Genomic DNA, 13,435 nt, shown 5'->3' on the forward strand with positions numbered 1-13,435 from the left:
ATGAGTTTTAGTACATATGTAAATTCTTATAACTGCCTCACAACCCAGACACAGGACAGTTCTATTATCAAAAAAATTCCTTCATGCTGTCCCTTCATAATCAAACCCACCCCATATCCCTTATCCCAGGTAACCACTGATCTGGCCTCCATTTCTATAGTTTCTCAGAAAGTCATTAGATGTTATCATATATTAATAGTATGTAACTATTTGAGATGGCTTCCTTCTCTCAGCATAATGCCTTTGAGATTCCTCTGTGCTGTGTGCATCAGCAGTTCACTTCTTCTATTGCTAAGTAGTTTTCCAAAGTTTGTTTTCTTCATTCACATATTGATGGACATCTGATTTGTGTCCAATTTTTGGTGATAATGAATAAAGCTGCTAAAACATTTGTGTACAGGTTTTAGTACAAATATAAATTTTCATTTATCTATAGGGTAAATATCTAGAAGTAGAAATGCTGAGACATGTATTAAATTATGTTGTTCAGCTCTATAAAAATCTCTGTAAGAGTTCAAGTGACTCTTCCTCGTCACATGGTACTTGGTGTTGACCACTTTTTAATTTTAGCCATCCAAAGAGGTGTGTAGTGATATCTCTCATTGTGGTTTTAATTTGTACTTTCCTTAGTGGCTAACAATATTGAGTATTTCTTCATATGCTTGTCTATCATCCATATGACAATAAGAATTGTTTAATGGCTGAACAAATGTCCTTTATTTTCTATGTAGGCGCCACAGAAGAAAATAAAACTGCCCTCAAACTGTCTGGTCCATTCAAGGGGCCAGTGTTTTTAGGAAGGCTCTTGTCTGCACACCTCAGACTGTCAGGACAGGCTGAAACGCCATACCATGGTTGCAAATCCTTTGCCCAAAGGCAGTGTCTCCACCAGAGGTCTCAGTAGAACACAGGTCATGAATTCCCACCCTGCCAGGCTGTGAGAACTGTCAGCTTTACAAGGAGGACACCAGTGTCAATAGTGCCATCTTGCTCATCTGAAGGGCCCTCAATCCTTGGCTGCCTAGGATAAAAGCAAGCAAGGATGGCACTTGAGAAGCCAAACTGGCTTCCTCCACACAAATGACTACATATTTTCTGTAAAATAGTGGCTGAATCTCAGTGTACTATAAGTCTAATTTCATAGCTCATAGCAGAGATAGAACAATTAGAAACGAGAATGAATCCAAGAAGAGACAGGAAACTATAAAAACAAATCACAACAATGCATATGGGAATGCAGGCACTACGGTAACAGTGCAAAAGGCTGTGCAGACCTGCTCCAAATGATCCAAAGAAAGTTAAGACTGTTCACAATAGTCTGTAAGGAGGAAACCTGACCTCAAGAATGGCTACAATTTTTAAATATCTAGAAATAAGGTTATAGTTCAGTTATCTGAAAAACTTACTGATGTGAGGCTGAATAAATGAAGCTTGAATATAGTATCCTTGCAGACTGCTACTAAGCTACTTGGGTAACCAGCAGTTCTGTTAAATGGGTCATAAAAATCTCAGGTCCTTGATCACCAACACAACCAGGGTTTCATCTCTGCTGTCTCGGAGTCTATAATCCAATGTTCCAAGCTCTGAGCTGTCCACCCAATGGGTCTAGTTAGATCCTGAACTCCATATATGTTGAGACTGTCTTAAACACATAGACTTTGCTACCACAACTATCTGTTTCAAAAAGAAAGGAGCTTGTAACTGATCATGAGAAACCCAGACTGGCAGGCCCCTCTGCCCACCAGAGGCCTGAGACTGCAGGGAGAGCAGATGAAGAAGCCCAGGAAGGCAGAAGCTCCGCTGAAAAAGAACAGCTCGCCACTGGCACAGGGAAGAGCAGGGTGACAGCTTTTGTGTTATTTTAGAACAGTTTGTGCTGATGAGCTTTTTGTTGTGGTACATTCCTCTAAAAAGAACATTTTCTTCCTCCCCTCATTGACAAAGTAATTCAGCAGAAAGTGAAAAAAGAAAGAGGAGCAGATGACAAAGATATCCAGGAATTTGTGGATCTTGGAACACATCACCTTCTTGACTGTGGTGCCAGTCGGGTGGCCAGGTCCTTGGAGAGACGTCAGGAAACCTCTCGGCCTCTCTCACCACCAGGAACTTGGCACTATTCCCAGCACAGACAGATAAAACTTGGGTCCTTTGAAAGCCAGTGACACTTCTAGATGTGACCAAAAGCTCAGATACCTTCATCATGGCCGTTGTCCTTAAAAACCTACAGCTGCCAGATTGTATACGTATCTCTGCCTGGTTGCCTGGGCCCCCTTTCCTTTTCAGGTTTTGTCCTGTGCTTTTCCCCCACAGTCACTCTGTCCGACCAAACCTACCAACCGTGCTTCTTCCTGCCTCCACATCTTTGCCCACACTCCTTCCTACTGCTCAGGCTGCCCCCTCCCTTTCCACTCTATCCCAATTCCACGTTTCCTCTAGGAAGTCTATTTTTCTCCTCTCATTAGACACTATCTAGTTCAACCTGATACAAGGATCCCCTCAGTAGACCAGTCAGTGGAGGTTTGTGTTCTACTTGCCAATCTTCAGTGACAGGGAGTTCACCACCTACCTACCAAGGAAGCCTCTACCATGACGAGATAGCACTGTTAGGCGATTCTTTACTCCAGAAGAACATGCCTATATTTTACTTTCCCCACAGTGGTCCTGGTTCTGCCCTCAGAATGAGAGAGACAATACAGCAGTACTTAACAGCATAGGCTTTGAAATCAGATCTGTACCCATACTCAGTGTGTCCCCGAATGAAATGCTTAACCTTTCCAAAGTTCCAGGCCTTGACGACAATACCAACTTCATGAGGCTGTTAACAAAGTTAAGAGAGTAACTATGCAAAGAGCTTAACACTGTGCCTGGCATAGAGTAAGCATTTCACTGCTAACCATTATCATCTTTTAAGCCTGATTCCTCTATTTCTATTTTATTTGAAGATAGGAATTATATTATCTGAATCTTTTCTTTTCCAGGTTAAAGTTTCTTCATTAGATTGTAAGTTATACAAGGACGGATGTATTGCTATGTAATTATATGTATTTACCGTCATATCCCCACATCTAGAACAGTGCCTGGCACATATATAATAGATACTTATAGACACTGAATTTTACTGAATGCTCTCCATTTCATGGTTTCCACACCCCTCATCAGTCATGTCACTCCGCTGTACAGGCTTTCACTGTTTCAAGATGTTTCTGACAATGTGAAATCCAAAACTGAATTCAAACTTTGAAAGTGGACTAACCAGCAGGAAGGAGAGACCAGAATTACCTCCTCCCTCAAGATATACACCATATCACTACTAGAGATTTGGCATAACTTGGCAGCTTCACCAAAGTGCTGGCTCAAGTTGAGCCCGAAAACAACTGAAATTTTTAAATCTTCTCAAACATGATGACTTTGTAGTAGGGGCTCTGTGGAACTGGAGCTGTAGTAATGCCCAAAGGTGAAACAATAACAGGGCTCTTTCATCCAGAGATTCCTCTCACTCTTGCTGTCTGGACCACTCAACTGACTTCTAGCAGTTGCAGCCTGGAATTCAGAATGAGCTTTCTAGGAACCTCTGTCCCTCCTTCACAAACAGAATATAAGTTTCCAAAGGGCAAGATCTGACTGCCTTGCCTTCTCCTCCACATGCCAGCACAGGGTTGAACACAGAGTTAGGAAAGATGGGTGCCCTCCGCCTACAGCAGGAGTACAATAAGGATGCAGGCAAACTGTACAGACCAGCCTCAAGGTTCCCTCTCCCTCTCAAACAGCACAGCTCAGCCAGTGCTGTGCTTCCAGCTGGTAGGCAGATGGGGGCCGGTCCAGACACAGACAGAGAGGTAAGGCCTGCTCTCTGACAGGCCGGCTCCTCGAGGCTGCTCTGCTGAGAATCACCTTCCCTGGTAGGGATGGGACCCTAGAGAACAAGCCAGTAGCAAGAACACCTCTTCCCAGGGAACAGCCTGTCTAGACAGCTTCAGGGACTGTTCGCACAGGAAGAGAAGAAAGCCACAAAGGGTGAGGGAGCTCACCTCATCACTTTCTTCCACATCCACGTCACCATTGGCATCATCATCCATCAGCTTGTGGATGCTGCGGACTGCATCAAAGCTGAGCTTCTCATCCTCACTGTGGCACAGGGGCTTGTCGATCCGGCAAAACTCTGTACAGGAAAAGCAAGAGACAATGTTACTGGGGGCTGCTGCCCAGCTCTATTACCCACCTGTCTCATTGTCCCTAGCTTCTAACACTTGACTCCATTTAATAGCGAGAAGAATATTTCTTATTAACTGTCTTCCCCATTTAGGGACAATGCTTTATTATCCTAATAGTTTCTTGGCAGGAAAGTCAAGTATAGGACTAGGAATACACTGGGATATACACAAAGAACATGAATAAATAACTCAATAAGAAAAAAAAATACAAGTGAGAGAAAATACAAATAGTCAATGATAAAAAATAATAATAAAATAAAAAATTAAAAAAAATAGTCAATGAACACAGGAAAAGGTCTCATTAGAAATCAAAGAAATACATATTCAAAAGAAACAACAAATAAATGTAAATTAATACAATCTCTCTAGAAATAGGAAAACAGCCCATTTGTCCCAATGCCAGAGTACTACATAGTTTTCCTCTTTGTTCACTTTGTCACTACCCACATACATAATGCCAGTCACAGGCTAACTAGGGAAACCCTTCACATCTTATGCCCTCTCAGACTGTCTACCTATTAGATATCTAAGGTCCTGAGCATACCTGACACAACTACATGGGAGATGTGGAATGAAGCTTCCTCTGCCCACCACCATACAGTCATACAGCAAGAAAACCACCCAGTCCATTTCATGACACCTAATCCTCTTATGTTTGAGTCTGAGTAAACTCCGGAAGTTGGTGATGGACAGGGAGGCCTGGCATGCTGCGATTCATGCGGTCGCAAAGAGAGTCGGACATGACTGAGCAACTGAACTGAACTGAACTAAATCCTCTTATGAACCTGGAAAATGCCTAGCAGAAAGAGCCTGGAACCTAGCTGTAGTTCTACTATGTGGCTCTAAGGAGATCACTTCCCTTCTTCAGGCTTCAAGTTCACTATTTGAAAAAGACATTTAGTTTTTGGCATTTCTTCCAATTCCTAGAGTGTAAAATTCCTCTTTTCTTTTGACCTTGAGCTTGATAACTACTTTCTAGGCAAAATACTCTTCAAATCATCCCCAAAGAAGATAGAAGAAAGATCTTGATTTCCCAAATAGAAGTAGTCACAGAAGAGGAAGTAAGGACAAGGTGAAGAAGCTATGGCTGTGAAGCCTTCTAGAAAGCCCTGATCAGAGACCTGAAATGCTCTCATCCATCTAATCATTTACTTATCCGCTGGTCAGAAACAGAGACAAGATCAGACAGGTCACCTCTCTATCACTTGCTAGTCACTCAAATCCTTTTCAAAATGAGGAGGGTTATAAATATTAAATTTTTTAAGTCTCAGATGTAACTCAATAAAAATGTGTTGAATGGTGAAGCTTACAGATGTTAATGGATGTATCCCAAGTCAAAAGCCACTATAGAGGCACAACAAGAGCCCAGGTCTACTGACTCCCAGGCCAGCACTTCACCTGCCTGCCTTTACACCAAGGTAACCAGATAGCTTTAAGTTAGTTGTATCTTCTGGAAGCCACAGATGGTAATGCTGGTAAGAACCACACTGAAAAAATGGCTTTATAAAAGAAAAAAGTAAGATAAATAGTATGCATACAAAAGAAATAATTACCTCCATAGACCCTATGTTCCTCTACCTCTGTCCTGGCAAGCTGGAGTGGGAAATGGAAGGTGGGGTAAAGGTGTGGTGGATACTGAGGGAAAGAGTAGAAAATAGCCCAAAATTAAGGCACTGTTTCTAATCTCTCACCAACAGAGCTCTTAACACAATTGCTTCATTCATGGACTCCTATCCACTACTTATCCCAAACAAACTGCAGTAAATAATGACTAATTCAGAGATGAAGCATACAGCACTGAGATTAGCATAACCAACAAAACACTTTCCTTCCCTTATTCCTGTATTTATACTACTCAAAGGCATATATAATTTCCTATAAGAGATTTTTGGATCAGCATATGATATGCCCATTCAAACAATATCTATTGAGTACTGTTTATATGTCAGGGTCTATAATCAGCACAGGGGATGAAGAGATGAAGCAGACCTCATCTTTGCTCTCAAGGAGCTCAGTTATAAAAGCAAGGGGCTCTGCCAGGACCAGCTTGGGTGAGCCTCACAGTGTTGCTGTGCATGCTTTTATTATAGCATTTATTGACTCATATTTAAATTATATGTGCTCATGCCTGTCTCTTCCATTATACTGTGAGTATGAAATGCCCAAAACATATTTGATTTGGAAAAAAAAAAAAAAGTGGGGGAAATAGGCAATTAAAATACCAAGTGCTAAGTGCCATAATAGAAAGAATTGAGGTTATGCTAGGAGTCAACAACTTCTTCTGTAAAAAGCCAGACAGTAAATGATTCAGGATTTATGGGCCATACAGTCTCTATTGCAGCTATGTAACTCTGTCATTGAACACAAAAGCAGCCAAAGACGAAACATGAGTAACAGAACTCAGCTGTGCTTCAATAAAACTTTATTTAGAAAAACAGACAGTGGGCTGGATTTGGCCCTTGCACCATACTTAGCTGACACCATTTCTAGAGCTCCCTAGGTAGTACAACTGAAGCACACTGGATCAACAGATTTTTGACCCAAAACAAACAAATCTAATCTTTTCACTAGCCTGTATCCACACACAGGATTATCTGAAGTAAAGCACTTCTATCGGGCTTTTAAAAATAATGGAAATAGTTTACCAAGCTCTAGGGACTAGGGTCTCCAGGCTAGGCCTGATTGGCCTACAACAGGTCCAACAAGTTTGGGCTTCAAACATCAGGCTCTAGTTTGTAACCTGATCAGACAGACAGGTGACTTTTGCTTCTGGCATCATTTGGCACAGAGAAAGAGTAAAGGAATTGAGGATAAGGGAATACAAAGTCTTGATGCCCTATACTGCCACAGAATCCTGTCCAGAAAAATCATGTCAGACAAAATTCACAAAAAATCCCTTCAATGGAGCATTGCCTATGTTGTCTCTCTCTCCTTCCTGAGATCTTTACTATCTTTCTTAATACATTCCAACCTGGCATGATTTCACAGACCCATCTGGAAATTACCTTAAAAAACCCACGAATTTAGCAACACATTATTACTACAGTACAAGAGCCCTGCCCTTGGAGTCAGAATACATATGTCAAAATTCTGGCTTCATCAGTTACAACCATATGATATTGGACAAGTTGTTTAACTTTTCCCAGCCTCCAGTATCTCACTTGCAAAATAAGGATAATTAATTCTGTTGCATACGGTTTTTGTGAGAATTAGGCAAGATTACAATTGTTAAAGCACTTAGCATAGAGCTTGCATGAAATTGACACTTAATACATTTGTTATCTCCTCCTTTCCTGCCAGAGCAGCAAGTGAACAGTTCCCATCTTTCGCTAACTTCAGCCACTTTCCCTCTATGGACCATAAAGAGTCAAATAAAGGAAGTACAATCCAATCAAATTGCTCAAAAAAATGTTCCTAAGTGAGCTGGCAAGTGAGTGTCTGACAACAGCCTGTCTTCCCCCAGTATTCACATGTCTATCACTGGTAATGTTTATCACACAGTGTTGTTGTTATTCAGCCGCTCAGTTGTGTCAAACTCTTTGCGACCCCATGCACTGCAGCATGCCAGGCTTCCCTGTCCTTCACCATCTCCCAGAGTTTGCTCAAACTCATGTCCATTGAGTTGGTGATGCCATCCAACCATCTCATCCTCTGTCATCCCCTTCTCCTCCTGCCTTCAATCTTTCCCAGCATCAGGGTCTTTTCCAAGGAGTCGGCTCTTTGCATCAGGTGGCCAAAGTATTGGAGTTTCAGCTTCAGCATCAGCCCTCCCAATGAATATTCAGGACTGATTTCCTTTAGGATTTACTGGTTTGATTGCCTTGCAGTCCAAGGGACTCTCAAGAGTCTTCTCCAACACCACAGTTCAAAAGCATCAATTCTTCGGCACTCAGCTTTCGTTATGGTCCAGCTCTCACATCTATACATGACTACTGGAAAAACCAGAGCTTTGACTATATGGACCTTTGTCAGCAAAGTAATGTCTCTGCTTTTTAATATGCTGTCTAGGTTGGTCAGAGCTTTTCTCCCAAGGAGCAAGCGTCTTTTAATTCCATGGCTACAGTTACCATCCACAGTGATTTTAGAGCCCAAGAAAATAAAGTCTGTCACTGTTTCCATTGTTTCTCCATCTATTTGCCATGAAGTGATGGGACCAGATGCCATGACCTTAGTTTTTTAAATGAGTTTTAAGCCAGCTTTTTCAGTCTCTTCTTTCACATACAGTGTTATAGTTGTTTAATCAATCTTCCCCATAATGGCTTGGGACCACGTACCCAGCAGCAAGAAAAAGCCAGGTTCTTGATAGATGTTCAACAAATGTTTTTTGAATGAATAACTAAATACTAGTTCTACAATCATTTAAGGGATTTTTGGAGGCAGAAAAGAGAATTTGGGGTAGAGAGAAGAGCACAGGACCAAGTTTAACTTTTTTGATCTTAGGACCCCTTTTTACACTTAAAAACTGAAAATCCCCAAACTGATTGATATTTACTACATTAGAAATTAAAACATAAACCCCATATATAATATAGAAGCATGTTTTATGAAAAAAAATAATTGTTTTCTGCAAAAAAATTCATGAGGAGAGTGGGACTGTTACACATTTTTATAAATCTCCTTAATGTCTGGCTTGATAGAAACAGCTCTTACAGCCTTATTATATCTATTTCTGCATTCAGTGTGTTGTTTTGCCTTCAAAGCATAGATATGCAGTTGGAAAAGCAGGAATATTTTAATAAACTTTCAGATAATTGTGGTCAGTCTTCTCTGATACTTCACCAAAACTTCAACAAGTAGTAGGTTTGTTAAAGGTTACAATGTGAAATCTGAAACTATACAGGTGAACTTTTTGTACTCTGTCACAGTAAAATCCATCTTCTGTCTTGCAGTCTATCTTGCACTTTGAATGGATCTTTTATCCATGAGTGATTCTGAAACAACATATACTAATCATTTGGAAACTAGTGATTCAATGAGTTAAGCAGAGTTTACAAATTTGACACAGTTCATTTATACAATACCAAAATAATCACAATCATCCAACAACAACAAAAAAAGCTGTAAATCTAGGGCAGCTGTCAAGCTTACTGTGGCAGATACAGGTTTTCCAAAACTTTTATTTTCAATTAAATAATTTTAATCATTGGCATTTTAATCACTGGAATTTTATCATTGGCAACAAATACTACCAGGTGTTCTTAAAGTAGCAGACTTACTTCATTCATTTTCAAGAAAATGTCTGCCAAAAACATAAGTCTCAGTAATTGCGATTTGTCAGTTATTCTTTCAAGTAAAAATAGTGTTCCCTGAAAAAGTAAGGTAGTTTGGCTCAATTGAACAAATGCATTTCCTTGAGATAAACATCAGGCTTTGATATGCAGCATAAGTGCTTAAAGTATACTTCCTGTTTTATCACACAGAATACTACAGAGACAATTCAATAAAATTATAAAATTTTTAATTCTCTATTAAAATCTTAAAAAATCTGACAGTGCATGGAGCAGAGGGATGCAACGGTTACCGGCACAATTTTATGACAGTCTTGATTTCTGTTAAGATGCCAGCAGTTTTACTTACTAAGTTCTTCTGCACCAACAGTGCAAATGTACACAGGATGGGAAAAGCAAATAGTATCTTAGTATTATTATTAAAATGGCTTTGACCTTCTGGATCCCCCAAAAACCTTGGTGGCCCCCAATGGTCTGCAGACCACACTTTGTGAACCACAGGCAGACAAAATGGCAAAGACCTTTCCCTCACATCCAAAGCTCCTCTCCTTTCTCTAGACAGACCTAATCATTTACTGCTCTATGCTCCAAGCACTTTGTACCTAACTCCGTTATATTAATTCTCATGCTCTGAGTTGTTCGCATGCCACAGCCAGAAAAGGGCAAGGACTAAATTTGACTCACTCTATCCCCCAGGGCCCAGTATGGCACTATCCTAATAACCACCTTGTCAAGTATGCAATCAGTAAATGCTGGCTGAATGAATGAACCCATGAATGAATGGATTCAAGCAAACCATATCTTCCCAAAAGACAAGAGAATTCTTGAGTGTAGCCTACCAATCCCACCACCAATATCCAGCATCCACCTAACGCCTCTCCCTCTCCCAGCCACTTTCATTTCTCATCATAAACACTAACTCATTCCCAGAGAACGCATATCTGAAGGCAAGCAAAGCAGAGCCACTGTAGTTGAGCTGGACAATGGACTGTCTGATGTGAGACACAAGCCCAGAGGGAAAGAAGTGAGAAACAGACATCAAGGAAGAAAGCAGAGAGAGAGAAGGACACTGATCAGACTGCTCCTTAGCGCTTGGCTGGAACCTCAGGAGAATCTGGAAATGACTAAATTTTACAAACAGGGGCTTCACCTTTGAAAATAACTTCTCCCCCTTCACTCTCCACCCCTCAGCCAGAACTGGCAGGCTCTGTAGTGACTCTGATGGGATCAGAATCCACACTTACCCTTAGAAAGGGCTCAAAAGAGTGTAAGACTGAAAGCACGAACCCTGAGAAGACGTTCCGATTTGATCAAGACCATGAGATTGCAGAGATAAAACAGCCTGGAAGCTAGAATGAGGATAGGACTGGGGACCCTCAGACTGGGGACCTACAGGACCCTCTAGACAAAAATGTAAAGGCTGAGAAGGGGAACTGGCAAGAAAGATCCCCCCTGGGATACAGCACATAGCAGGCCCAACCACAGCGGACAGAGGCATCAGATTCCTGGGCTGTGTAAAACCCAGCCTACCTGAGGGATGTTCCCGTCCTTGTTAGAACATCATGCTCCACTGCTCAGTTGTCTCTGACTCTTTGCAACCCCATGGACTGTAGCCCACCAGGCTCCTCTGTCCCTGGAATTTTCTAGGAAAGAATACTGGAGTGGATTGCCATTTCCTCCTCCAGGGGATCTTCCCGACCTGGGGATTGAACCCACGTCTCCTGTGTCTCCTGCATTGGCAGGCGGATTCTTTGCCACTGAGCCACCTGGCAAGTCCTAATTAGAACATCACATCCTCATATTCAAGAAGAGGCCCAGCTGTTCTCAGCAGGGAGCAGGAATTGAGAAGAGCTTTCCTTCTGGACAAAGCTGGCACTGGTTTCAGCTAACCAAGCAACATTAACCCAAAACGCTTCTGACCATGCTCATTTCTCCTCCAAGAGCAAACACATCAAAAGTAACCTATATAGCACCAAGAGTGAACCCTAGGGTAAACCATGAGCTTTGAGTATTATGATGTGTCAATGTGAGAGACTTTTTTTTTTTTTTGGCTCCAAAATCACTGCAAATGGTGACTGCAGCCATGAAATTAAATGACGCTTGCTCCTTGGCCAACCTAGACAGCATATTAAAGAGCAGAGACATTACTTTGCTGACAAAAGTCCGTCTAGTCAAAGCTATGGTTTTTCCAGTAATCAAGTATGGATGTGACAGCTGGACTACAAAGAAAGCTGAGCGCCAAAGAATTGATGCTTTTTTTGAACTGTGATGCTAGAGAAGACTCTTGAGAGTTCTTTGGACTGCAAGAAGATCAAACCAGTCAATCCTAAAGGAAATCAGTCCTGAATATTCATTGGAAGAACTGATACTGAAGCTGAAATTCCAGTACTTTGGCCACCTGATGAGAACTGATTCCTTAGAAAAGACCCTAATGCTGGGAATGATTGAAGGCAGGAGAAGGGGACGACAGAGGATGAGATGGTTGGATGGTATCACTGACTCTATGGACATGAGTTTGAGCAAGCTCCAGGAGTTGGTGATGGACAGGGAGGGCTGGCGTGCTGCAGTCCATGGGGTCGCAAAGAGTTGGACGCGACTGAACTGAACTGAATGTAGCACCTGCTACCACCTCACGTGATACATTTGTTCACCGATCTGCTTATTGTCTGTCTCCCTCCAATAGATGTAAGGTTCACAAGCAGGGACTTTTTTTGTACACTGTAGTATCCTCAGGGACTCATACAGTACCTGGCACATATTAGGTATTCAATATAGATTTGCTGCATGAGTGAATAAAGAAATTTATGACTCTTTGCCTTTCTTAATGTGCAGACTTCTCCTTTCTACCTGACTATTAAACGTTGGAGTTGCAAAGAATTTGGGTTTAGTTCTAGTCTCTCTTCTCATACTGCGCTCTCTTCTAAATAATCTTATCTCTCCTTATAGCTTCAACTACCATTTGAAGAAATTACTAGGTACTGCTGCTGCTACTGCTGCTAAGTCACTTCAGTCGTGTCTGACTCTGTGCGACCCCATCCCTGGGATTCTCCAGGCAAGAATACTGGAGTGGGTGGCCATTTCCTTCTCCAATGCATAAAAGTGAAAAGTGAAAGTGAAGTCGCTCAGTCATGTCCGACTCTTCGAGACCCCATGGACTGCAGCCTACCAGGCTCCTCCGTCCATGGGATTTTCCAGGCAAGAGTACTGGATTGGGGTGCCATTGCCTTCTCCGTTACTAGGTACTACCGACTCCCAAAAAACAAAATGATGTTTCTGGTTCAAATTTCACTTTTGGCCCACAGAAACCCAGACTCCAACTACCTACTAAACATCTCCACATGGATGTCCAAGAGGCACTTCAACTCATAATGTCTAAACCTCAACTCATTACCTTTCCCCCAAACTTCCTACTTCACCAGTTGTTTGTGCCGGAAACCTTAACATACTCCCTCACTCTGCACATTCATTCTATCACCAAACCCAGTTCAAGATTCCTCAACTATTTCAAACCTCATTCTCCACATAGCCTTTCACTCTCAGCAGAGATATTCTAAACGCTTAATGAGCAGTCAACAGGAATGCTGGCTATAGGCAGTGCTAGTACATACCAGCGGCACATCTGCACAAGTCCTCTCACTTCCTACAACCCTTCAAACACTTTTCATTATTCTTAAGATTAAGTTCAACTTCCCTATTGTGACCTGCCAGGCCCAGAACAATCTCACCTGCTACCTTTCTGGTCTCATGTCCAGCAACTTCTGCTTCGTGTACCCCTTCTTTGATGGGTCACGTTTCTTTTCTCCTTTCTACACAGCACAGGGATTCTCAGCTCTGGCAGCGTATTAGAATCACTTCAGGAGCTCTTAAACTGCTGACACCAAAGCCCCAGTATCTCTATGGGTGAGACCAAGGTATGGGTTTGGATGGCGGGGGGAGGGGGTCTTTTTCTTCTTTAATTGAGAAATAACACACACAGGGGACTTCCTTCATGGTCTG

At 41.9% G+C, this 13,435-nt stretch overlaps 1 protein-coding gene across 2 annotated transcripts in view; it reads right to left on the reverse strand.

Annotated features, from left to right (window-relative positions):
- STIM1 (stromal interaction molecule 1) overlaps positions 1–13,435 on the reverse strand; it is a 191,394-nt gene that overhangs the window by 76,429 nt on the left and 101,530 nt on the right. For both annotated transcript variants that reach the window (XM_061148953.1, XM_061148963.1), the window contains exon 2: positions 4,029–4,159. In XM_061148953.1, coding sequence (XP_061004936.1) covers positions 4,029–4,159 — 131 coding nt within the window. The remainder of the gene's footprint in view (positions 1–4,028; positions 4,160–13,435) is intronic.

This window comes from Dama dama, chromosome 1, assembly GCF_033118175.1.
Source record: "Dama dama isolate Ldn47 chromosome 1, ASM3311817v1, whole genome shotgun sequence".
Lineage (NCBI taxonomy): Eukaryota > Metazoa > Chordata > Mammalia > Artiodactyla > Cervidae > Dama > Dama dama.